Source organism: Balearica regulorum, chromosome 6 (genome assembly GCF_011004875.1).
Source record: "Balearica regulorum gibbericeps isolate bBalReg1 chromosome 6, bBalReg1.pri, whole genome shotgun sequence".
Lineage (NCBI taxonomy): Eukaryota > Metazoa > Chordata > Aves > Gruiformes > Gruidae > Balearica > Balearica regulorum.
This window is the reverse complement of record NC_046189.1, coordinates 34,793,672-34,821,458: the sequence shown is the minus strand read 5'-3', so window position 1 is coordinate 34,821,458 and position 27,787 is coordinate 34,793,672. Positions and strand designations below refer to the sequence as shown.

At 41.6% G+C, this 27,787-nt stretch overlaps 1 protein-coding gene across 1 annotated transcript; it reads left to right on the top strand.

Moving 5' to 3' along the window:
- Window positions 1-106: 106 nt before the first annotated feature.
- Window positions 107-21,347, top strand: LYPD1 (LY6/PLAUR domain containing 1). Its single transcript, XM_075757177.1, has 3 exons — window positions 107-245; window positions 1,395-1,532; window positions 17,561-21,347. Exons 1-3 carry the CDS (start codon window positions 194-196, stop codon window positions 17,794-17,796), a joined length of 426 nt encoding a protein of 141 aa, XP_075613292.1. The 5' UTR covers window positions 107-193; the 3' UTR covers window positions 17,797-21,347.
- The last annotated feature ends 6,440 nt before the right edge of the window (window positions 21,348-27,787 follow it).

The following is a 27,787-nucleotide window of genomic DNA, read 5'->3' as shown; positions in this document are numbered from 1 at the left end:
CTCCGGCGAGGCTGGAGAGCGGCGGGGAGCTGGGCAGGGCGGGAGCCGGGCGGGCTCCGCCGCCTGCTCCCGGGGCGCCTCTCGCCAGCGGAGGCGGCGGAAAAGCGGCACAAGTGCGCGGCGCCTCCGCTGCCTCTCATTCTGATGCCCCTTCGCGACTGCACGCCAGCCCGGCAGCCGCGGCTCCGGGAGGATGCGGCTCTTCCTCCTCACTGCAACTTTCTGGGGATTGTGCCTGGCTCCAGGTAAGGGGCTCCGCGCCACTCCCCCGGAGGCGCCTCCGGAGAGCCCGGGCTGCCCGAAGCTGCCCGCAGCGGCCGCAGGGAGACTTCGTCCCCTCGCAGCCCCTCGACGGAGCTGGCGCCTGGCGCTCAGCGGGAGCCTCGCGGCCGCGCACACCGCGCGGAGCAGCGGAGCCCGCCTGGAGAGCTCCCCGCCGCCGGCGAGGGCGCAGCCCGGCCCGGTGTCACCGGCGCTGGCCGCCCGCGGGGCGAGGAGCGCTTCGAACGCAGCAGCCGGCACCGGACTCCGAGGATGCCGCCTGCTGACCGCCAGCGCCGCGCACACCTCTCCTGGGCGGTGGGTTGGCGGTCAGTCCCTGCGGGCAGCAGGCTGGGTCTTGCCGCCGCAACGCTCCCAGGGGAGGGGAGACGCGGGCTGGGGGTCCCCGCAGCGGGACGAGGCGCTGCTCCCCGACGGGGGTCCGGGAGCCACCACGCTGCAGCGCGGAGCCTAGCGGAGGGCTGGGAGGAGCGGCTCCTCGCGAGCCGTGCGGAGCACCTCGTTTGCATGATAAAGGAGGGAGGTGAAGGATGCTCTGCAGCTGTAATTGTGCATGGCAAAATAGTAATTAAATCATTTGTAATTAATTAGTAGTTATGTAAACCCGTCGGCACAGATAAGAACCGAAGCGTATCTGTTAGCCGGGTTGCTCTCCCCGAAGCGTGGATAGTTTGTAGCCCGCTGCGCTGAGGGCAGCCCCGGGGCCGGGCGGATGGGCGAGGGGCAGCGGCTGCGGTGCGGGGCCACTTGTCCCGCCGCCTGCTGGCGGCAGCGTCCCCAGCGCCTTGCCGGGGAGGCAGGGCCGGAGCGGCGGTACAGCCGCCTGTGCGCCCCGGAGTCCCCGCGGAAAGGAGCCCGCTTCTTGCCCAGGTGCCGAGCACATAAGGCATAGCCTCAGCTGAGTGGGCGACACGTTTATTTTACGTTATTTTTGTCGAAGTCGTACTTTGCTGAGCTGTTGAGTAGTTAGAACAGCAACATGTGAGGAGAGAAAGATGAGGAAGATTTCTGGCACGTGTTGATTGTTTTTTGGTGTGGGGGTTTTGGGTTCGGTTGTTTGGGTTTTTTAAATATTATTACTATTATTCTGAGCAAAATTCTATCTGTTCCAGGTTTGGGTTTGCAGATACAGTGCTACCAGTGTGAGGAGTTCCAGCTAAATAATGACTGCTCTGCTCCAGAGTTCATTGTGAATTGTACAGTGAATGTTCAAGATATGTGTCAGAAAGAAGTAATGGAAAAAAGTTTTGGTAAGAATTTAATAATTATACTTCTGTTTATTTGTGTTGGATAGCATTTGTTGCTTTTGGCTCCACCCATTCACAGTCTTCAGCTACAGATGAATCTGGCGTTCCTACCTAAAGGGACCAAATTCAATTTCTTATACTTCTGAGTGACTTTGCAATTCAATAAAGTTAATCATTTTCCTTTAAAACTGGTGTAAAAACTGAAGGATGCAAGCCAAATGTTGATAAAGCTGTTAATACGCAGTCTTATGGGTCTCAGATTTAGTTTCCCAGCACTGGGAAATTAATAACAACAAGTTAGTTTAATCTCATTACAGTTAATTACATGGGCTTTTTCCCCAAGAGATGGGAGAGCATTAAATTAGTATTCCCTCCTTTCTTTTATTTACTCCAGCAATTCATATACTCTGAAGGTTCATCTTAAGGGAAAGAAAGTGTAGTCGTCTTTGCTTTCATCATTAAAAGAAAACATCAAGCAAAAGGGAGAGAGGGATAAAAAGAACGTTTTGGGGAGTTTGGGGGGGAGAGGAGGACACAAATGGATGTATCTGCCATACTCATTTTCTAAGTCTAAGGGGGCTTTTCCCTTAATGTAATTAATATTAAAGCTAGCATATTTGGAGATAAATGTGTTCAAGAGGAAACTAGCTGTGATTCTCTGTCTTGCCTCTATTGTCTCTTGAGCTGTGCTATAAATTGCTTTTTTTTATTCAGCATGATGGAAGGCATTTGAGATTTAGAGAGAACTGTCTTGGTTTATTAGACCACCACGTTGCTCTGTACCCATGTATGTGAGTCAAAGACTACAGCTTTATTAGGGACTTCAGGGCTGGGCAGGGTGGTGAGGTAGCGTGTTAGCGGGTGCTGGAGTTCAGGTAGCATCCTGCTCTTCCTGCAGGCAGCTGGTAAGACACGAGGTGTTTAAAAGGGCAAGCTAGCAGTAACTCATGGTGTGCCTCCACCTAGATGTGACCTCTGTACCAAGTGGTAGGGTAAAGCAGCAGAGGGCAGGTTGGGGCCTCAGAACCCTGATTTAAGGGGAAGCCACTCTCTGGGATTGCACATCTTGCAACTGAGGGCAGTGCTTTAGAGTGTGGAGTTTGCTGGCGTAAAGGACTGTTACGCTGTCGATACAAATCAAGCTGCAGGCTGTCCTTTCTGAGCGAGTCCTTCAATAACAGCAGGATCACTCTCTACCTAGTAAACGTACACAGCCATCTTTGCGCTCGAAAACTATTCACTGGTATTTTCAAAGTGCTTATCAATCAGCTGTTTCCACTTGTGCTGGTAGTTTCAGATCAGTAGGTAATGAGTCATAGATAAATAATAACAATTGTTGTTACTATTGAAAGTAGCTGACCTGCTTGCAATTTGTTTCATCCTGGGTAACACCATCCACAGTGATTGTATTTCTGTAAAATATTTAGAAGCTCTCCAGGCTAAGGAAAAAAGCTATATGATTAAAGGAAGATTAGTCTCTTTCAAGCTATGTATTAGTATAAATTGGAGTATTTTATTTCAAGTTTACTGGGAAAGGTTGGTGGGGGTGGGAGATAGTTACAACTTGCAAGGAACTTTTAAAGTCCGAGTATCTCAAATGAATGTTTGAAGGCTTTGCTATCTGCACACCACAGCTTCTATAGTACTTTTCAATAGGTTTGAATGGATGCTGTGGTGATTTGAAGGGCTCTAAACATGGTATGTAAACATAGACAAAAAAGTCAGTTCTCATTTAATTTTAAACAGTTGTTTGGTGTTTGTTTGTGGGGTGGTTTTTTTGTAGTTGGTTTTTTGGGTTTTGGTTGGCTTTTTTAAATATCTTCCCTGGCTCCTTCATGTTTTCCTTTCAGTACAACCTCAGACGGTATCAGCCTTCCAGAAGCATATCTGTAATCTTACCTTCAGGTGAATGTTAGAAAAGTGTTTTCAGTCAAGGAAACCCCTCACAGATTAAAGTGCATGTCTTCCAGATAAGTGGGCTTGCATGTGTGATGTGCACGCCTGCAGATATGTAAGAGACAGGCACTTGTGTGCTGTGTGTGCAGGATGGGGTAGTCAGTCATGCAGCTTTTCTGAGACTGGCAGGCAAGACTGCAGTCTGGCCAGTGTGACTGTGGCATGCTGAAAATACGAATTGGAACTGGTTTAATAGATTTTAGACATACACTGATGCATAACTTGTCCTTACTCCTATGAAGAAATTGGTTTGCAATATAGTAAATAAGGAGCTCTTAAAAGAAACTTCTGGGTGTTTTTTTTTTTTTTTTTCCCTGTGCAATTTTATATTGTCTCTGAGCAGATCCTGGGATTTTCTGTTTAGGAGGTAACTAGCATGCTGTGCATAGCAGGTACCACTGTTCAGTTTTATTTAATTTACTTCTATAAATGCAGTTCTTATTCATTTTAAGCTTAGAGATTGTAAATTTCAGCTAGTGAATAAATTTAAATTTTTAACCTATTTCAAATTGAGTGAAATTTACATTGCAATCTTAGTTTCTGTGTTATCCTCAATCAATTCTAGAGAGGATTGGTTGTAAAACAGAGATGATTCAGTTCATCATCCTTTATTGTTTCTTTTTCCTAATTGATATTTAAATGTGTGTAATATAAATGCCTTATTCTCTCAAGTCTTATTTAATAATTTATTCTACTTCTACCAGTATATTTCATAACTTGATTCTTTTGGTTGTTGCTTATCACTGAAATGTTTCAAATATTGATTTTAATTTATAATACACTTGAGTTTGAATTTTTAACCCAGAATATGAAATATGTGAATTTGCATTTATTTGACAGCACAATCTCATAATTAGAGTTTTTCCTCTTGACTAGATACAGTCAAAGGAGTATAATTTAATTTTTATAGACTAACCCATTTTTGTCCTTAATAAAATATAGCTGTGTCAGTGAGCAAAATGTTACAAGTTCTCCTAAACGTTATTTAAAAGTTAAATGCAATATTTTGAGATAAAGTTCATGGTCTGAACCAGTAACCTATTGATGCAGTCACCCCTCCTCTGCAGTATGCATTAATTTGCGTGTTGGCTTTGCTGTCAAGGGGGTCGCTAACTTACATTCTGTGGTGTGCCTACAGCGTAGTCCCCAACTTGTAGCCAGTGACTTTTTTTTTCTTACATATTTGTTGGTGTTCATAGAGTTGTGTGATGACCGCTGTCTGGTTCAGCTGCATTTCTGTATTAAACTTTCCATAAACAATGCAGTGGAGGACTACAACTGTCCAGTTTTTTCACTTATGTTCCTTATGTCTGATCATAGTTACACAAACCACTCCAGTTGCTATAAAATTAGGGTTAGTGCTTTAAATGTCACTGTGTTCTCTCAGGAACATCTCAATTTCTGGAGAGCCAATCTTATGAAATACTTTTCAGCTTCAGGTGAGAAATAACAGCAGCATAAGCATGTTCCTAACCTAGAGTTTAAAAACTGGCTGTTACTGTGACAGCCTCTGCTGTGAGTAGCTAAGAATGCAGGTGTTAGCCACTAATATTTTGAATTACATTGGCAGGCATGTTATCTCAGCTGTTTGTAGTATCAGATAGAAATTTGCTCCGTTGCACAACTTAAAATGAATTGAGAATTGAGCAGTATGTATCTGATTAAGTGATTATGTGGAATTAGTATAATTCTGCCTCCCCTGCAAACATGTGCTTTGCTATGGCAGTTTTTCAGTTGCACTTGGGATCTGTCAGTGCACAGAATTGGAGACTTTGTGAAGTAAATGACAAAATACTTTTCTCACTTTAAGCAGAGTTGTATTCAAAAATTTTGCTAGAACGAGTTTAGTGCAGTTTTGTTAACATTCTGTTCCAGTGAGAGAGACAGAAGGACAAGACAGTATTTTGCCTGCAATGCAAAATCGTACAAACTAATTTGTTAATTTAATTGTAAAAAAAAAAAAAAAAACAAAAAAACAAACAAACAAACAAAAACAAAACAAAACAAAAAAAACCCCAAACCTCAGTGCTTTCTTCCTTTAGAAGGTAGAATGGTGAGAATGGGAAGTGGCCCCGAAGACTATACCAAATAATTTTTGTTCCACAGAAATTAACATAAAGGATACATTTCTAGTGCATTCTTCAACTGTGTAAGCAGGTGTGTGAAAACAGTGTACATGAGATGTTTGACAAAGGATCAAAGTTCTTATAATTTACTTGCAGATACTTTGTGGAAATAACTGTGGCAGACTCCCCTCTCTCCTTCCCAACTTTTAACTTAGAAATGTCAGTGCTCCTTTGTTTTTAGAATATATGTAGGAACAAAGAAATTCCACAGTACATTGGCATCAGATGAAACATCTTGATGATATGTAGATGAATGTATAATGTATGTATGCTTTGATACATATATCATAGCAAACATACTGACAATGAAGTTTACCTTTTACTGAAGGCAAGAGATATCGGAGTGTAAAGGCTGATCTAAAACCTACTTAAGGCAAAACGAGAGTTGCAGTGTGAATAGATCAGAAAGGAATAAAGCACGAAGGATGAGACAATCAGCCCAGAAAGGTAGCCAGTCTAAATATCTCAGAACTCTCTGTAAGTAATCCTGCCCATGTGTATGTTTAGAACATCTTGTGCTCTAATGTAGTTGTGAACGTACTTCTACAAACTTTTACTTTTGCAAGGAAAAAACAACTATCCACAGTAGCAGGATTGTTTATGAATTTTCCTTTGCAAGTGAATTGGGAAACAACCTCATTATTTCTATTAATCTGCAAGAATTTTTTGGTTTAAAATGGTCATTTTAATGTGTTTACATAGTATATAATCCTGCAGTGTAATTAAAGCAATTGCTGCAATTGTGAGCTTAAAAGTAGTGCATGGGAACATCATGAACAAGATCACTATCTCACTGTTGAATTCTGTTTATTTATCTCTTCTCAGTATTGCTTTCCCAGTCATTGGTTTTATCAGGCAGAGGAAAACAGTATCTCAGTTGTGTGATGAGTTGGCCTACAGTAAATTCTTTACCTGGGATTATTAAAGTTGGGGTTGGCTCCCCCCCCCCCACTGTGTTGCTGCCATGATGGAGCTGCTTCATTTATGGCTGTTAAGGATTAAAGAAGCACACACTTTTTTCTGTTTTCATGTATAGCATCCATTAGTAGTAATACTAATTGCATACCCCTATCAAGGGGAGATTATACTCTGGTGTACACTTATTTGCAAATGATTAAAACAGTAAAGAAATTTTAATGTCCTCAGAATCACTGTAGACATTAAAGTTTTATAGGTAATAGCTACATCCCCAGTATCCATTTAGAAACAGTAAGAAACATCCACTGAGCTGGTGGTAGATTTATTTTTATTTTCTTCTGCACTGTCTCTTTTGATCGCAGCATATCAACATAACTCAAAAGAACTCTTGATTATTTTTTTTAATCAAGGTAAAGCATAATATAATAAATCTTTACTGACAATTTTAAAAAAACCAAACCATAACAACATGACATGTAACAGTTGTTACCTGTAACATCATAGCTCATGCTACCAGGTGCCCAATGAAACGAAGACGTAGTAACCAAACTGGAAACATGTAGCTCATTTTTGATGCTGAATAAAAGACTTACAATGTATGTTGTTAATTTGTACTGTATGCTGAAAACTTGTAGCTGTAGATATGTTCCCATTCAGAAACACTTCTTCAGTGCCAAAGCTGTTTCCTTACTAGTAAATGCCTTCCAATTTTTGGGTTAGTCAGAAAACTTCCAACCCCATATGGGATGAACTGAACTAAGTGCATCAGCTAAGGAGAAATTACAGACAGTATGTAGTAAGTCGCTGTTCTGGCTGCCTCTAAATATAGAAAAGCAACAGCAGAGTTAACAATTCAAGCAGTTTGAGTTGAAAGTCATGACAAAGATCCAAGTGCAGAAGTGATGAAGAGCTGCATTATTTTAAGGAAGTTGTGGTATCTGGTCCAGTGAATCCCATTTTTCATGGGACATGGACAATAGCTTTTTATGTTATTTTATTTCTCAGACTTGTACAAAAGGTATACAAATGAATTTTGTGAGGATACAGTGCCCACAGCCTGGTGTCTTTTAAACCTCCTTTAAGAGTTTCCTATTGCATTTCACACACAAATAGGTCTGTGCTTCCAAATATGTCTTGTGGCTTGACCCTATCACTTGTCTTAGCTCCCAGTGACCTTACCAAAACATTAGCAAGCATGTTTTAATTAATCCAATCTCTCTTCATTTCCATTTTTCCTTCATAGTCTGGATATTTTTTTTTTTAAAATCTTGATATAACCTATTTTGCCAAATTACCAACAAGTCTTTGAATATGGAAAAAGTAATATAAAAAACAGGCAAATCCTATTCTGAAGTTGAACGGGCTGTAAAACTGTAAGCATGAAAATACCTAAAGATATAAAAGCTGAATGGATTTCAAAGGTACTGGCATGCAAGTGTAAACATGTGAGCCATTCCATTGAAATTGGCAAGGACATTAATTAGTAGGATGCAACAAGACTACTCACCTGTAAAATTATTTATGGGACTTATTACAAGGGTGTAGCATTTTAACATTTGCAAAGGCATAAGGACTGTGGCTTCCCAGTTCATTTCAGCAGATAAGGATTGTCAAGAAAAAAGCACATACAGGATTCTGAAAATTAAGTCTAAGATCAGCTCTCTTACTAGAAGATCAAGTATATTTACATCGTGATATCCAAGGCCATTTAGATCTTGATAGCTTTGTATCAGGAAAGCATAGGTGACGGAAGGCTGTGAGCCAGCTTTGAAAGACTGTATGTGCTTGACTGTAAGTCCACATTAGTGAGCAGAGGAATAAACAAGGACAGTAGAAAACAGAAGAATTAGATATGCAGGTGAAAGTTGAGCTTTGACTTCTGGTTTGTAGCGTCCTGTGGCTTTAAAAAAAGTATTTGATAATACCTCTATTAGCAGCTGTACTTAACTTTCTCAGCTTATGCATTTTTAAGCAGTTTTAATGCCTCGCTTCTGCTTTGTGTTGCTGCAAGCAGTGACAAAGACTACTTTGTGCTGGGTTTTATCTTATTAACAATGCAGTTTTGAGTCATATTTCCAGTACCAGAATTAGAAGGCATGACTTACAAAGAGATACCATGGTAATCCAAACCCTTGTCCTCTGTCGGTCAACAATTGTCCACTTTTCTTCTGAGATGAGTTAATTTCTGCAAGATGTTGTGTCAGCTAGGGTCAGGAGAGTGAGGAGGCCAGTATTTCATTGTCAAAGGCCTTCTATTAGTTTCTGTAAAAAATTGCAACTTTTAAAAATTGCCAAATGTATGGAGGAGTTGGGATGATATGAGTAAGTTTTCATAGAAAATTATGAGGAAAGTATGCTAATTCAGCCAGGTGGGGGTTGAGGGGAAGGGGGTATTTGGGGTTTTGTTTTGGTTGTGGTGCACTTTTTTTTTTTTTTTTACACAGAATTCTATACTCTAAAAGAGCCTAATGGCATGAATATGCTTTTATCTTGTCTACTTAATGCATCAAAGGGAGGGCTCGGGATGAAATAGCTGCAGTCCTAAAACACAGGATTAAAAATCAGGAAGTGTGTGACGTAGCTTTGCAATAGGTTTCGAGGCACTTAATTTCAGTGCCTCAGTTTTTTTAATCTGGAGAACACTGATTGTAGATGCTTACAATATTTAATTAGCTGTTTAGAAGGCAATTAGTAAATTTAATGATAAAACTTCTGGCAAGGTGCAAATTATTTAAACCACTTGTGAGCTCCAGAGAGAAAGTTGAGAAGACAATAGGAAGAGTTAGTGTAAAGTGAAACACAGAGGACATGTTTGGATATGGTTATACTTTACAACTGGTTTGTTTTTTTTAGCAGTGCATTTACAATCATAGATGAAAGGATTTGTGTTGAGAAAGCTTATTTCATATTTTCAACCAATAAAAACATGATCTGACTAAACCAATGACTGTTTGGGTAAGCATACTGTCAGAAGAATGATTGCTTTTCAACATTCAGCCACCTTCTAAGATATTTAGGACCTTATTAGATAAAATATTTATAATCACTTTCTCTAGAAAACAGAGCAAATCACAATAGGATCTTTTGCAGTCTGTCACTGTATGATGTATGTGAACAGGTACTAGCTAAGGAGTAGACAAGTATCATAGTAAAACCACTAAGCCATAAAAAGATGGGCATAAAACCTAATATGGAGGGCCAAGGGGAATCTCCATCCTTTATTCAATGCAGAGGGGAACAGGGCCACCAAGGATGAAGAAAAGGCTGAGGTACTTAATGCTGCCTTTGCCTCAGACTTTAATAGGCAGACCACCTGCCCTCAGGGCATTCAGCCCCCTGAGCTGGAAGACAGGGATGGAGGGCAGAATAAACCCCCCATGATCCAGGAGGAAGCAGTTCACAACCTACTATGCCACCTGGACACTCACAAGTCTATGGGGCCGGATGGGATCCAACCGAGAGTGCTGAGGGAGCTAGCAGAGGAGCTTGCCAAGCCACTCTCCATCATTTATCAACAGTCATGGTTAACAAGGGAGGCCCCAGATGACTGGAGGCTTGCCAATGTGATGCCCATCTACAGGAAGGGCCCAAAAGAGGATCCTGCAAACTACAGGCCTGTCAACGTGACCTCAGTGCTGGGGAAGGTCATGGAGCAGATGATTTTGGGTGCACTCACCAAGCATGTTCAAGACAACCAGGGGATCAGGACCAGACAGCATGGGTTCATGAAAGGCAGGTTCTGCATGACCAACCTGATCTCCTTCTATGACCTGGTGACCCATCTAATGGATGAAGGAAAGGCTGTGGATGTTGTCTACCTGGACTTCAGTAAAGCCTTCGACATGGTCTCCCACAGCATTCTCCTAGAGAAGCTGGTGACTCATGGCTTAGACAGGTGCAGTCTTCGCTGGGTAAAAAACTGGCTAGAAGACCAAGCCCAGAGAGTAATGGTGAGTTAAATCCAGTCGGCGGTTGGTCACAAGCGGTGTTCCCCAGGGCTCAGTCTTGGGGCCGGTCTTGTTTAATATCTTTATCAGTGATCTGGATGAGGGGATTGAGTGCCCCCTCAGTAAGTTTGTGGATGATGCTAAGTTGGGAGGTAGCGTCAATCTGCTTGAGGGTAGGAGGGCTCTGCAGAGGGATCTGGACAGGCTGGATCGATGGGCCGAGGCCAGCTGTATAAGGTTTAACAAGGCTCAGTGCCGGGTCCTGCACTTGGGTCACAACAACCCCAGGCAATGCTACAGGCTTGGGGAAGAGTGGCTGGAAAGCTGCCTGGAGGAAAAGAACCTGGGTGTGCTGGTTGACAGCTAGCTGAATATGAGTCAGCAGTGTGCCCAGGTGGCCAAGAAGGCCAACAGCATTCTGGCTTGTATCAGACATAGTGTGGTCAGCAGGAGTAGGGAAGTGATTGTTCCCCTGTACTTAGCTCTGGTGAGGCCACACCTTGAGTACGGTGTTCAGTTTTGGGCCCCTCACTACAAGAAGGACATTGAGGTGCTGGAGCATGTCCAGAGAAGGGCAACAAAGCTGGTGAAGGGTCTGGAGCACAAGTCTTAAGAGGAGCAGCCGAGGGAACTGGGGTTGTTTGGAGAAGAGGAGGTTGAGGGGAGACCTTATCGCTCTCTACAACTACCTGAAAGGAGGTTGTGGTGAGGTGGGTGTTGGTCTCTTCTCCCAAGCAACAAGTGATAGGACAAGAGGAAATGGCCTCAAATTGCTCCAGGGGAGATTTAGGTTGGATATTAGGAAAAATTTCTTCACTGAAAGGGTGGTCAGACATTGGAATAGGCTCCCCAGAGAGGTGGTAGAGTCACCGTCCCTGGAGGTGTTCAAAAAGCGTGTAGACGTGGTACTTGGGGACATGGTCTAGTAGACATGGTGATGTTGGGTTGATGGTTGGACTTGATGATCCTAGAAGTCTTTTCCAACCTTAAAGATTCTATGATTCTAAAAAAGATAATTTAGAAACGTATTTGTGTGTAGTCTGAACCCAATTTTGAACGTTACTGATATAGTAAAATCCAGAAATAGTCATATGTATATTTTATGTTCCTCAGAAAAGGAAATTAAATGTTTACGTGTTGTTCTTGCACTAGTAGAAATTCTCATTTTAGATTTCAGCAGACATCACAAAAAAAGCTTTTATAATTCCTACTAAGCACTTAATGTCAAGTACCTCAAGTCGAGGGTAAGGAAGTAACAGTTTAGGGCAAGAAATAAAGGATGAAATATATAATTGAAATCACAAAGCAAGCATGGATAGGCAGACAAGACATCATGTCTAAGCACAGCATGAAGGAAAACTTGCAGATTCACTAAGACCAGAAAATTGAAAGTTCCGGTTTCTCGTATTTCACTGAAACTACTCAGGGTATTAAAAGGGGAGTATCTGTTCATAAACACAGTCCTCGGGCTTGTCTTTATGAACAACAACATTAAGAGAACACCCAAAATAAGTCACATACAAATCATGAAAGCATGCTAACGCTAGAGCTAGGGCAACTTCTAGGGACTTCTCATGGGTTGCATGTGCCACAATATGAATTGTCCGCTGTTGGGCAGTTTTCTGCCTTTTCCTTGGTAGAGACGGGCAAGATTAAGCACTGAATCTAAAAGAGTTGAGAAATTCTGCCAAAGCTGTAACAGCACACCTCAAAATTTGTCTTGATCTACCTGATACCTTTCTGAGTTACTCACCTTAAGATACAAAACTTTTCTACATGTGTGAACTATGGCACTCTGTATGCCTCCAACTCCTGGTTCAGTCTTGAAAAGGCGGTTTTGTGACTGCTCAAAGAGGCCTTGTTCCTGGGCCCTAGTTGTGTATAGGCTGTTCTCTAATGCTCTGAAAGATTTGATGCAGCAGGTATACTCAGAATATGTACTACCCAAGATTTTGCTAAAGCAGTATTTGTAGAATGAGTTGCAGAAGACAAATCTGACTATGCATGCCTACAAAATTGGACAAGTACAAAACACTGTAGCAAGAGCTTTCTTTAAAAATGAGGAGTGTCTGTCATAGTCCATGAGGTAGAACATTTGGTTTGGAAAAGTTAGCGTTGGGTAAAGGGACAGCCTCTACTTGATGGAGTCAAACTTACAGCTAAGAGTTTTGTGACCATGAGGCCATAGGCTGCTCTGGGATGAAGCAGAGGGCTGTGATTTCCTGCTGAGGTGTGCTATTGCAGAAAGCAGTTTCAGAGTAGTTGGGTCATAGAATGGGAAGGTGACTGGTTGTTTTAGAAATTAGGTCCTTGATCTCAGAGGTGGTATCCTAGTTGCCTACTTTGGCTTCAGAGACTCTCTGTATTTTGCCGAAGGACAGTCTTGAGGGTACAAGTGCAAACTAAAGTCACACACTGCTTGCATTATGGTTGGCTCTTAAGTTGGAGAGTCACGCTTACATTTGCTTTTTTTGTCTGTATGTGCTATAACAGAAGAGTCAGAGGTGCCTAATAAGATCCTTTTCAAGCAGTAAGAGAAAAAGCTTGGATCTTCTGGTGCCTTCTGTATACGCACAGTGTAAGAAGTAGGTGTGATGTCACCTTTTTTGGTTGTCCTAGTAACAAGTTAAGCTGTTATTCAAGAGAACATGTACTGGGCTCTGCAGACAGGGTAGGTGGAAGAACTCTTACTTTTGGATTTGAATAAATTGTGGCATGAATTGTTTGCTGCTATCAAGACTGAATGCATCTGCATGTGGCCGAAACAGTGCTAGGGTGTGGGTGCACAGGACCAGACTGCAGCTAAGCAGGGGACGCTGAACTTGGCAGTTGGGCAGGGCATGTGTATAGAATGGATCTAGGTGAGAAAATCAATATTACAAGGAGGAACTACAGAAAAGCCTTGAGATTTACACCATTACTTCATTGCATGGAATAAGGCAGAAATCCTGCAGAAATAGTAGTTTGGGCCTTGACACTATCTAAATGTATGATCACATGTGGGGCAGAGACAGGTGTAGTGATGGGCAAGCTGCTTAGCCTAGGAGTAAACTTTCAATGCCCAATTTAAGCTCAAAGGTGTTGGGGTTTTGTGTGGTTTTTTAGAAGTTGTGGTAGGTGTATTCCACACCCTGTCCTTTCAAATGCTGATGTATTATCACACAGATAGTCTAGCCCTGTGTACTCTCCTCTCTTCTTAAAAGTACTTGAACTACATCCTCAGCCAACCCCAAAAACCTTGAAGCCAAAATGAAGGAAAATCAATTGGTCAGTTGTAGGTGCTTCATAGTAAATAATCATTATAGTACCTACACACATGCATAACTCACACTGCTGTTGGGGAGCTGCTGAATCCATGTAAAAGGATGAATTGTTCAGTACTCATCAATCAAGAGACTGGGCAGTAAATACACTAATTGTATGTTAGTAAATACACTACTTGAGCGCTAGTGTAAACTGTTGAGGGTAGGTAGCTGGGAATGACCCCATCCCAGTAAAAGCAGAGTGTAAAACATGTAGTGTCCTTGCCTAGCCAGCAACTCAGAACAATCTGAGGTACAAGAAAAGCTCCCAGAAAGGTTTGCAATTATATTTCTAGGTGATGTGTTAATGAATGTATCAAGCTGATTGCTCAAGCAAGAATATCTGGTAATTAGCAGTTATGTCTGTGGTATGAGTCTGAGGAAGCAGATAACCACTTTGAAGAACTGTCTGCAGTTCAGCCTGCTGGTGGCGAATGACTCATGAGGATCTCAGAAATAGTTTCAGAACTGGCTCAACAGTACAATGAGCCATGGCAAGAGAGGACTCCGAGGAAAAATCTCTAGCGATAACCCAGAAAAGATGCTGCTGTGCTGGCTGGGCTCAGTGGGTGAACTGCAGTAACTGGGGTACATTGACCTGTTTGCTGGAGCAAGGAGTGTCCCTGGCAGCAAACCATGGAAGTTGGTTGTATTATTTCCTACCACAATTAAACTGGAGTCACAATATGATAGGAAGAAGGGTTAAGAGTATTTTCCCTTTCTTTTAACTCATACTATTTAAAGTGTCATTGCTTTTTTCACATTCATGGTAAAAAAAAAAAAAAAGTGAAGTCATGGCTAAAGTGTTTTAAAAATGTCACTCCTGTAGTGCTAACATTCTCTCTTTTCCATCGATCTTCTATGCCTGTTTTCATTGTATCTTGCTATAAGGATACTGCAGAATTAGAGAAAAAGCACAGCCTTTCTATGTTGATCAAGTTTAGTTCATACCTGATGCTATGTAAAAAACCACAGTTAGTGTATGATAGCAGTTGATTTGTGAGCTCAAAAGAATCTATCAGTACTTAAAAAAAACCAAACTTGGGTGTGAAGGGCATGTCTTTAGACAACTAGCTACTGAAAACCTGATAAATTGCTGACTTTTATGTAAATAATTTTGTTACAATTCAGATTACTAGAGCTGGGAATGGGAATAAACAATCATTTGGGAGTGGAATTTCCTATTGTAAGACATTTTACAGAAAAGCCACAGGAGAAGAGTTACAATGGGATTTTACTACTAGTTAGATTATTCTTTCTATTTAGGCATGAACATGGTCCACCTGTGCATGAAACTTTGAGTTCTAAAATTTTGGTCTGTGCAGGAATACTGTGTTTTGACTTCAAAAGGAGCTCAGGATTATTCTGTGGAATTTATCCTGGAGAACAGAGCTGTTATAAACACATGGAGTTAAGGTGCAGTACTTCGATGATTTTTTTTTATTTTTTTTTTTTTTCCAGGAAAGGTCTCCTAGAGTTGCCTGGTGAAAACCATGCCTCAGAGGGCATTATCTAATTGTTCACAGCACTGAACAATTCTAGTCTCCTAGTCTACAGGGAAAAGTGCAAAGTATATGATATTTCAGGGACCTAAACTAATAAATCACTTACTAGTTCCAATTGTAAACAGGGCTTTGCAGGAATCCTGTGAAAAGGAAATAGCAGAAAGTAATCTATAAAACAATGGGAACAGAAAATCTGCCAATGTTAAAAGCTTTTTAGAGGCTTGGACTTCAAGGGGAAAGTCAAGATTCACTGCTGTTTATATGGAAGACCGAGGAATGTCTGAGTTTGGTGGGTGTCTGTAGTTGCAGGGAAGGAATATGTGATGAGGAGACGCAGGTTAGAGATGGGAGAACAATCACTGTGCCTAGTTCCATTGAATACAGGATTCCTTTCTCAAGAGGGAAGGGGAAGGAAAAAAGTTAATTGTAGCAGTGGGGTGGGTCACATCTGCCTCAGCTCTTAGAAGACTGCAGGAGCAACACGGACAAAGCACCAGGTCTTTGTGGGAAACATCACCTGAGATTTCAGTATTGTAAGCCAATCAGTGGCAGCACAGTTGAGGCTCCTTGACAGCAGTGGTTTGTCAACAGAGACAGAGCTCCCTTCTTTTTGCAAACTACAGTAATAAAGCTTGTGCCTTTTGATCTTATGCCTTTGCTGCTACAGCTAGAACAGCCTGTAGCTCCTCTTCCTTCTTGAGAAAAAGCTCTACCTGCTGTGTTGATTGATTTAAGCTCAGTGGAGAAAGAGGAAGATTTAACACTGACTTGAGGGCTTCTCTTCATAACTTTAAGTAGATAGCCATAAAACACGTTTCAGAGTTTAGATTTGCAGAGGGAGAACACAAAACAGGGAAACCCTTGCATTGTTGGGATGGCAGCAATGTTGTGACAGTATAAAAGAATTGCTTTAATTAAAATTCTCTGAAGACAGGAAATCCTTCTTTCCGAGCATAACCCAAACAATCAGTGTTTTGTTGCTATACACAGCACTTAGTAATGCAGTGGCAGTCACTACTGCAGAGGTATCTACTGGACTGTGCAGGTGCTGTAGTGCTGATTTCCAAAGTCCCCAGGGACTGAACAAGGATCTGCAGGTACTGTAAGTTCAGTACCTATGGGTCAATATATTCCTGCTTTGCTTGCTCCAAAAGTAGTCTCGATCGCTGTGTATTTAAAAACATTCTGAGACTGTGCTGCAGGATGCAGCTCTCCAAGGGAATCCTGTTGCACGCGCTTCAGAAGAAAAAAAAGCAACAAACCCACCCTGTTGAGAATCCCCTATTCAGAAGGAATACTGACTTTTATTATCCTTAGAAATATTTACCTCTTTTTGTAACTGCAAGGCACTAAGAGCAAACCTCTGTTATGAGTATTTCCAATACACAATTTCTACTGTATCACTTGCAGGAAAATTTTAGAGTAATGAGAGGTGGAACTGCCACAACCATTTTCCACTGTGACGGGGAAAATGCAACTATGTATTTTAAAGCCTTTATAAACCATTTTTAAAAACAGCTATGTGCATCAGAATGTACTTTTTTTCAGATAGAAACAATTTGAGAATTTCTAAATTTAATTAGATTATTAATTGAAATTAGATTAATTTAAATTACATTTTAAAAGCAAAGACTTTCAACTCGGAAAAGCCATTTCTGTGCAAATGGAAATTGTTGTTGTTGAGAGTATTAAGCTTCAAAGACAGCAAGAACTGAGATTACCTGGAAAAGTATTTCTAGTTTTTCTTAAAAAAAAAAAAAAAAAGGAATGAAAGTTTTGCTGATAGTCATTCTCCTTTTACTCTTAGTTACTTGTTTCTATGTGGCAAAGGAACAAAAAAAAGGGGAAAAAAATGCTCAAATGACAAATTAACGGTGTAGAAAACTGTAATTACTTAGACACCTTAACTCAGATATGTTCAGCAACAGAAATAAAAGTCATTTTCAAACTAACTGCATTTCAGTTATAGCCATTCAAACAGCTTATTCCAAAAGATGAAGAACTCTGGTTATAAAATGCATCATTTGATATACATTATGTAAATCAAGTTTGCAATATTTTTGGTTCTAACCAGAATAAAATAAAAGAAAAATCTAAACCAGAGTGATTGTGCTTCTGCAGTGCAGAGCTGTTAGCTGTGTCACAGCTGAGGTGTCTGGCTTAATCACCAGCAGTGCTTTGCTTTGGAAATGTAAACTGGTTTTGCAACAGTTTTTCAAGCATGAATCGTGTTGTAAAGCAAACATCAAACTAAGTAACCTTTGCTCTGTGTCACAGGAATTATGTATCGCAAATCCTGCGCCTCATCAGCAGCGTGTCTGATAGCCTCTGCTGGGTACCAGTCCTTTTGTTCTCCAGGGAAGGTGAACTCTGTTTGTATCAGCTGCTGCAACACTCCACTCTGCAATGGACCCCGGCCGAAGAAGAGGGGGAATTCTGGCGTGGTGCCGAGGGCACACATGACAACCACCGTTCTGGCCCTTAAATTGGCTCTCTTGGTTTTGTATTGTTAAACTTCAAGCAATTTTTTTTGCCCTGACACAGTTTGCTCTGTCTCCCCCTTTCTTTAAAGACACTGCAATTATTTTCTGTTTGTTTCCAAATCCCTGTCAACAGCGAGGGAAGTTCAGTGGTTGTGGGGAGAGAGGGGCTGATCTTTTTGGCAGCTAATGAATTCAGTTAGCAGATTGAATTTCCAGTGTGCACTTAAAAATCCCAGCAGCAGGATATAGAACTGCTCTTTTTGCATAATTGGAAACAAATCCATCTGTGTTATTCCTTTTAAGATGTAGTCAATTCCTTAGTCATTTTTATTTCCATGTTTTAAGTTCATTGCTAATCGTTAACTTTGCCTTATGAAGTCATACTTGATGTTCACAAAGGCTGTTTTGTGTGTCTGGACTGAGCTCTGAGCTAGTCTCTAGTGGCACTACTTCCAAGCTGTGCTCCGGTGGTTCAAGACCTGGTTTCTGTGGACTGCAGTCAGGCTTGGTATCATTCTGAAAAGTACTGAAGAAAACTTTGTTATTGCCTCTTGTAGAAGAATTGCGCCTAGACGAAGCGAAGAGTAGCGAGCGTAGAGACCGGCTGCTTCTTGCTCCGGAGCTCAGGTTGGCCCTGAGAAACTTCTCTTTGTTGGCATGCTGTATTGTCAGGCGGCAGCGGAGGACCTGCAGAAACACACTGCGGAACTGCTGAGAAGAGATGTTGTACAGCAGGGGGTTCACCACCGAACTGAGGTAGAAGAAGACGTCGGCAATGGGAAGAAGAGTGATGTACGCTCTGAAGTAGGGGACAGTCCAGTCCTGCTTTGGTTTAGCAGCAGCCATGATCCTTCTAACCTGGTTTGGCATCCAGCATATTGCCAGAGTTGCAACAATCAGCCCTGTGAACAGAAAGAAAGATACATGAGGGGAAAAAAACATAAAATACTTAGTATCAGTGCTGCACTTACTTGTTAGAAAATAGTACCAATTTTTCAATGTTTTGCTTGACAGCTTTTTCTGCCAGTAGCATTTTTTTGTTTGTTGTTTTTAATAACTGTTACAAGGTCACTGTAGCACATGCTCTGACAAAAGACTGCATAGTGCTTGGATAGTGTTTCTTTGTACCTATTGTCATTTCTTAGTTTTCAAAGTGTTCTTTCATTGATATCTGTATCTTTGGAAAGAATGCATTTTTATTTGGTTTATGTTCTTAGACTTCTTATGTCTTTCCCTTTACTTTGAAAAACAAACAAAATAAATAGAACCTATAGCCATATTAGATCAGGCAATACCCAGAAGAGATCAGATACTTGTTTGTACTTTACAAAAAAAAAAAAGTATGCATAATAATATATTTCGTGTTATTTTTGGTAAATTTCCTCTTACAGAAGATATTTTTAAGTAAAAATATGTATGGATCTTTTTATGGTAATTAAGATATGTTAGGCTTTCTTAAAAATCAAATTCCAGTGGAATTAAATTATGAATGTAAACAAGAAAAACCCAAGCCTAGTCATGAAAGTGTAAGCAGTTTCAGATTATAAATTATGCTTAGAAATGTGGTATCTGACCATTTCGTATTTATATGTAAATATAAATACATGTTGCTGCATCACTAATGGCATTAAAAAGGGGGTGACTCAAGTGTTGAATGTCTGAAAATCCTGCCTCTGTGGACCGGTGTTCACTAGGGTTGCAGTGGTGATGCTGGCTCCAGAACAGCAGCCCTGAAGAAACGCGTGGGTGACCTTGAGCAGGTTCTGGTCCCGGGCAGGAGGTGGAGCAGGGGAAGGGTACGCAAATCCTTGTTGGCATCCACTGCTTCTTGTGTGCGTCAGCGCTGGAAATCCTGACCTCTTGCATGAACTACCAGGTACACAAAATAATTCCTCCCAGTGCTCCCCTCACCAAGCACTACTTCTGAAGCACAATGCAGCCACCAGTTTACTGCTTCCACTTTGTTTTGCTCTTTGCAGGAAACGTGCCTTATAGGAACGCTTCAAGGGAGCAGGAGTTGGAGGTTGGCTTCCCTGCTGCAGAGGCACAAAATAGAGTAGTATCCTGATGGTGCAGTGTTTTCACTTCTAGTAGACTTTTGTTATATTGCTAATCTCCTCCACCGTGTAGCCTCCTTTCTCAACAGAAGCACAGAAACATTTTGATTCTTACCTGTCTACGCTAAGTTGGACAGCACCCATTGAACAGGTCACTGTAGGAAGGCAATTCTGAAATAGCGCACACTGATTTTTCAAGCCAGGAAAATGATACTTCAGCAGGGGAAGACATGAATGTAATGGGGAAGGGAGGCAGAAAAGAGAAGAAAGATTTCTTCATAAGTTTGAAACTGCCAGGGCTGAAACAGGGTATGTCCAAGTTCTCTCCACCACCATCCCCAAGCAAAGAAAAGGTATGAAATGTCTCCTTTTTTTTTTTTTTTTTAAATTAAATTTCTTAATGAAAGCTATAATTACTTTTAACAAATTTATGATCTCGCTGAATGAGATACCAAATAAAAGTTGTCTTTTTGATCATTTGCTTCTGCAATCACTTGATGTCCCAGTAATTTTGGTAGGATGAGGAAGTAGCATATCTTAAACTTACAACACTAGATTAGGAGCCCTGGAGGGCTGTTCTTAGTAGGCAGGTGATAAATGCATCTACCTTTGCCCTTTTCTGTTCTCTAACTACTGTAACTCTCCTCAGCCACAACCTCTTTATTCTCATTCCCATTCCTACACAATCCCATACCCCTTTGCTTGGCTGCTCTACTCTTCCCCTGCCGCCTTGCCTCATTTTTCAGTACCTGTTGTGTCTCTGTCATAAGCTGATCTGAATTTTGTATTAGTCCTACAAATTTTCTAGCCTTCGGTGGTTTTTTTCTCTGTGGTCAGCATAACAAACACAGGGATAGCAGTCCTGGCATGAGACAGAAAATAAGGGGCCCAGAGCAGTGACTTGTGACAGGCCTTATCAAACGGCAGCGAAAGGATGCTTCTGCTCTGATGTGGCTTTTTCTCCTGTGCAACTTAAGTGCAAAGTCCACAAACCTGGGGCTGCAGAATTCTTGTCAAATTTTACCAGATGATCCCTTTCAAGGGAAAAGAAAATAAGCTCTCTGGTGTAATTTTGTTGTTCATGGTTAGAAACAGGATACTTCGTCATGCTGATTAATAGTTTCCTAAATTATGAATGCTGCTGTGAAAAACTGAGCAAACAATGTGTGCATTCAGTTTTAAGCTCAAATGCAGTGCTCCGAGTTGTCTGATTTTTTGCTTGTATCTGAATTCTTTGCCATTGACCTTTCTTTTTAGTTCAAACTGCTGAATGCTTAAGATCCCCCCCCTTGCATTCTTTTGTTCTGCAGAACTGAATATTTTGTTATGCATACAGCAAGTGAAAAATGAACTGCTTCTGCCCTTGCACAGCATGGTGAGGCTAGTCTTTCGGGGAGTGCGAGGAGACGTCTGTAAAATTTTGTTGTTTCCCAGGGATGAGTAATTGTTCATTCTTACACTTGGAAAAAATGCTTGTTGATTCAAAGGAGATGCACTGTGTAAATAAACATGCTGAAAAAGTCACAATATTTTTTCCAACTGTTCACACTTGACATGGAGGTATGAAGTAAACTGAAGAGCATCAGAAGAAAAGCTTGATGTTCAGACCTTAGCATATTTAATATTTTGACTGAATCGCTGCTGCCATCAATCTGAACTTGTACACAGGCTGTAGAAGTTTGCGTTGTACTGTAATGTGCAGAGGGTGCAGAAAGAACATCGTACTAGCTTGAATGTAAACCAACCTGCATCTTGCTCCAGGACTGATGCATTTTTCCCTTGAGCTTGCTGCCTGCTAGGAATTAAACTCCTTCACATTTCATCTCATATCCAACTTTTCCTTCCACTCCTTTTTATTAAAGTGACAAAAATCAGTAGCTCCATTTTTTTTTCCATTTCCCTGACTATTATGCTGAAGTGACACACTAGATGAGAGCAGAGATTTATCTTCCATTGAATAATGGTGTTCATAAACAAATTAGTGCTGTGGTCCAGTGGCCTCCATCACTGGTGCTTGAAATTTCCCACACGTGTTTGAATCACTCAGTGTAATCATCAAGAGTGCGTTAGAAGCCAGGAGGACTTGTGTTGTCTACTTGACTGTGTGCAAGCGAATATGTCTCAATCTTTAGGTAAGTGTTTGAGCTTACAATTCATTTAACATTGGTGTAGATATTTCAAGGTACAAAAAAAAAAAAAAAAAAAAGACTTGAAAAGATCCTTGACTAAAACCTTTTTGATAAAGCTAAGCCATAAACCAGCCACAAAAGTTTACCCAAAACAGGAATTACCATGTTCAACTACTATTTTAATCTGAAAAAAACCTTCCACCTCAAACCTCTTATAAAAATAAAGCATACAAATTTAACAACGATTTAAATTTGGGAATTGTCATTGTAACTTCCCAAAAGTTGATCTTACAGCATTAATTCTTAATATGTGACAAAGGATCATTTATGTAGTAAAATAAACCTAATGGTTGAGTGCCAATAATATAAATACGCATTGCTGTCACAGGACAGGAGTTTGGCAGTCATCTGTCCCTTAGCAATACTTTTTTATTACTCAGAACATTCCTCTGGGCCATAGGAGACCAAATTAAATTCATTATGAACTTTATTGGGAAGGAGTTTACACACATGCAAATGTCTGGTGGAGTAGAGAGGGCTTCCTCCTCCACCCTTCCTGATTTTGCTTGATCTTCTACTGAATAATTTCTGTCTTTTTTTTCTCCTGCACCTGAGCACTTAAATCTGTCTTTATTTCCCCTCTATCCTGGCCACTGCCAGCAGTCCACAAAACTTGGAATTGTCTACAAAATTATCATTGTCACTAGGAAATGCCAACACCACACTTTATTTGGCTGCCATAGCCCATTAACCGAGGCTGTTACGGTGACCTCAGGTACATGCTGCTTTGCCCATGGAACCTAACCCTGACTGCCCTGGTGCATCAAGGTTGGCTGGACTTTGCTGCTACTCTTATCACAGTTAGCCTAAGCAGTGTTAAACCTCTGACTTTGCTTTTCTGTGATTTAATTAATGGCACAAAGGCGGGTTCTCAACATCTGCTTGTAAACTGACATTTAAATGGCAATTGTCAGTGGAATATAAGCATATGGTTACTGAGTTATGAGTCAAGTGCAGGCAGTGATGCAGTTGGTTCAGAGCGAGACTTTTTTTTTTTAGTGCTCATTTCACATTCACGTACTTGGCCCAACTATACTCAAAGGTATACCGTGACATTAATGTCCTATGCCTTAGTCACAAAGTCTTCCAACTGTGCATCAGAGGTATAGCCTCCCAAAAGAGGAAAATACTGAGACCATCCTTCATTATTAAGTTTACCATCATAAAGCAGTAACAATCATGAGGGAAGCACTTGGCCCCCATTTGATTCTGCTACAAACAGCTTTGAAAACACAAGCAAATACATCTTCTCACTAGTCAGATTCTTGACGGTCATAATATCAGTCACTATTAACTTGGGAGAAGGAAAAAGCAAAGACTCCAGTACTAATTAAGAATGTGACTTTCAGGAGGTGATGTTTTAGCATGTATTTATGTTATTATTTTAACCAGGACTCAAAAATCTTGCTTTTCATTAGAAACAGGGACCAAAGTCATTAGGTTATTGTCTTTCTAGCTTTTAAGAAAAAAGACAAGCCACAAAATGCAGTCTTCACTCACTGAGATGACCTTCCCAACTGCAGATCAATGCAGTGCTGTCTTCCAGCATCTGCAGCTGCTCCCTGCCTCTGCTGCTGCAGTTGTTTGCATGTGAGAAGTCAGCTACCATATGCTTATTGACTACTGACAATTGTCATTTAAATGTCAGTTTACAAACAGCTGTTACTTTCATTGCTGCAACTCTGACGTGTAAGTGCAGCAAAGAAACCAACCAGAATGATACTGAATGGCTGTTGGCACTGCTCAGCAATGCTGTCTGCAGCGGGACTGATGCAGACTGCGCTTCCTCGGACCTGATGTTAAACTGAGGAAGCCTGGAGCACCTCAAGGAGGGGACTGTCTTTGCTCTCCAGCCTCAAGGATTGCCTACCAGTGCTGCTTCTGGCAGGTAAGAGTTTGGAGAAGTTTCTCTGGTCTACCAGCAGCTGGGTAGAATTTCAGATCCAAACTTTCAGCTTTTAACAGCTTCTGGTGAGTATCTGGTGTTCAGCCACCATTCAGATCAACATGTGACTCAAACCCCTCTCTATCTCTGACCAACAGCAACTAGCTGTTGATGAGCAGAAGGGTATGTGGGGGGGGGTGGGAGAGAGGAACACACCTTTTACTACTGCTCACAGACCAGTTATTGCCTGTCCCTTCATCTCTCTTGTGTTTAAGATCAGCAGTTTTAAAAGCAAGAGCCAGAGAGGAACAGCAGCATTTCTTCAGTTCTTCTGTGGAACTTACCATGTTTCTGCCTAATGGCCAGAGCTGGTATCCCCACATAAATGGGTCCCTTTAGCATAACTCATCTGCTAAAAGGCCTTTGTAGACCCCAAACAAGTCTTGTTACATTCAGTGCCATCATGCCTGCACCCTTTCTGTGCAGCCTGCCCTCATCATCTAGCTAAGAAACATTTGTCTTCTTGTTCTCTGAGATCTAGAATTAGGATAAGAAAATGTGATGGGACATATTGGAAGGATAATCCTTCAGGGACAGTGAAGTGGCCATACTCTTCTTGCCCACACACACTTGCTTGGAACAAATGCAAAAGGCCGAAATAGGCCTCTGTGTTCTCTATGGTATTAAAGACTGCCCATAAATAAAGTTCCAGCTGGCGTGCAGGCAGAGCGCCACACGTAGCACTGGCATGAGATAAGCTTACCATAAGGTTCCTAACAGATCTGCAGGTGTCCCTCTGCTCAACACTAACGGCGTCATTTCATAGGCAGCGATTCACAGCTGGATCTCTGACTCAAAGTCTTGTCAATTTGTGTCCTGCACTCTACGTTACACCTCCATTTCTGTGAGCTGTTGAGGAGCTCGCTCTTAGTTACAGTTACTACAGGAAGTGCCACCAAACAGCTAGTCTATAAAACAGAAATGGTGGGTTTGCTGCCCCTTCCACTAGTGACAGTTAACTTCACATTTCCCAAAAATCAATCGTGCAATCCTGTATTCAGTGCATAGTGTCACACCCATCAATAAGGGTTTTGCTTGAATGAGGGCTGCAGTGTGCTCCATGTGCGGGATAAAGCATCCGATGAAGTTTGAAACAGGAAAAGAATACTAATATAAACGTCCCCTTTCTTTCTCAACCACAGGCAAGTTTCTTTTGCTGAAGGACAAACATTATAATAATCATAAGCACATATTGATGCATGTTGAGGTGAATATAAAAATGTATTAACCTGAGAGATAAATATTGATACTGCTTTGTCTGTGTCAATATTTAGTTCAAGGGACAATAAATTTTGATATTCACTGAAACAAGTCAATACGTGCATCGCTACATACATTTTGTATAAACTCAAATTATTCAGCAACTCTGTTCCTTTTATCCTCAACTTTAAGAATCACAGATTTGCCTTTCAAAAATTCTTCTCTGGAAGGGAAGGAGGCACTAAGTAAACTATCCCTACCCAGGCAGTAACTCAGGGACAAGAGAAGAAATGGCCAGCATATATCTCCCAGTGCTTTCCCCATCAGAGTTTTTCTAACCACCAGTGATCTCAGGCTCACTTTGGGATCTGACACTGAATCTGGGCTGGCTGCTAAGCGTGCAGCCTCCTCAGAGAACAGGAGTTTCCTCATCGCTGCACATCAGCGACTTGCTGCCTTTGCTATGGAGCCACCTCACGTATAGACCACATACACAGGGCTTCCACTGGCAAAGCCAAACAGATAAAATTCAGCCCCTGCTCCCACCTGTGCTGGTACTGCAAGATACCAAGGACAAAGGAAGCAGCAAGAAAACATTTTTTGTCACTAGCACAAGCAGGCAAATCTCCAAGCACTCATAGAAAAGCTCTGGCAAACAACCTGCAGCCCTTCTCAGAATGGGTTTAAACTGAACAGAAGCCAGTAACGAACTAGTTATCTTTATAAATACTGCTGGAAGGATTAAGCATATGGCCTGGGACAAAGAGCTGAAAACAAGCACCATGTACATCTGATCCTGTCAACAGCTTCCAGCAAAAAACTAATGGACCAGTAATTCCCATAGACTTCAGAAGGATTTGGGTCCATCTAGTGTTCACGATGGTCTCCTGGCCTCACCAAGGCTGTACAATGAGGCTGTGTCTCATTAGTGAGCACATTGGGTGATAGGATAGTGCTGTCCCACAAAGTGGTACAGTAAATGAAAGGCACTGAGAAGAACCAAGCTGCCTCTTGGTGCAATAAATGAGCCAAAGCTGCAAGGTTTTAATAAATCTGTTGCTGTTCTGTCGTACATAAAGTTGTCTGTCTTCCAACTGAAGACACCATTAACGGTCTTGCTAAATCACAAATGCTAAAGTGATGCATGCATTCTTCCTGTAAACAGCCATTCTTTCGTCAAAACAGCAATGCATTCAAGTGTGGGGCACGGACAACATGGGGAATTTACCTTTATCCTTACTAAAAGCTTCCATAGATAACTGGGGTTGTCAGGCATACTGAGAAGTATTTCACACCCCTTGGCACCAGAAAACCACCCGCAGCTGCTTTTGATACTTCATTTCACAGGTGACTACATGACAATATAAATCATCACTTAGACCCAGGAGGTGTTAGCAGAAGCGTACATCTTCTCACTTGGATTGGCCTGTACCCTGGCCCTCTCAAATAACCTTAACGCTGCTATGAGATCGTTGAGACCAAACTGGCTTGTCAGAGGTTTTTGGCCCAATGACAACAAAACAACAGTGTGCCCACAACTTCTGTCTCTGGATGAAATCCCTACATCACCCAATGGTTTGGTCAGTTCAGGGCCTCCCTGCTCTGCTACACACATTCCTTCTTGACTATCAACAGAGAGCTGCTCTAGGCTGGATGCAGCCCAGCAGTATCACATCAGCTACTCTGTGGCAAAGGGTGAGGTGAATTTTGTGTTTCCAGCAGTCTGATCTCTAACAGAAACTAATGCTGAAGGAACCTGCCCAGAAGAATACCTGCACTTTCTTGAAGTGTTGATGCTCTGTTGTACTTCAGTCCTCTACAAGTGATAAACAGCATATTGGGTTGAGAAACACAAACATTCCCATTAAACAAGGAGAAGATTATGACAGACTTACATTGAGCTGAACCAAAGTTTCAAGCCTGTGTATCATTGATCCATCCAGCTGGGACTTACAGGCCACTACAGCAAAATCTTTTCTGACTCTGCAGCACTACAACATCACAGCTTCCAGGGATCCCATCACACATACTTCCCCACAAGCCATGGCAAACAGAGCTCTTGAAAGGAATAAGCTATTTTTGCTTCACACTGTCACTTAACAGCCCTCAGCCATTAGGTAGAGTGATACCACATGCATCAGAAGTTGTCAGGGGAACACAGATATGCAGAATGTAATTAGTGAGGACACAAGTGTTAACAGTTTTACTTCTTAGCAATTTAAAATATCTGCCAATTATCTTCAGTTCTTAGCAGGGTCAAGTTTGGCTTCTCAAACATTTTTAAATACTGCCATTTCACCGTGCAAACACTAGTAAAAAGCTAAAAATACTCAAGGAAGTTTCATGACACAAGTATTGTTACTGAACATGAGCAGCACTTGTATGGGGACCCCAACTCTGTGGATGAAGCAAGTTGGTCACTGCACAGCCAAGGCAGCTGCGAAACATAACAGCTAAATGGAGAATTTCATACATTCCCGTGACCTCTTTGGTGCTTTCCTCCACATAGGTGGCTAAACAGTCATGAAATCATCACACCTTACAGTAATTACCAACTTAGCATTTCAAGCAATGGTCGACTCTGTTTCATTTAGGTGCCCATCTCATGTGGTTTGTCAATAAAAGCTACA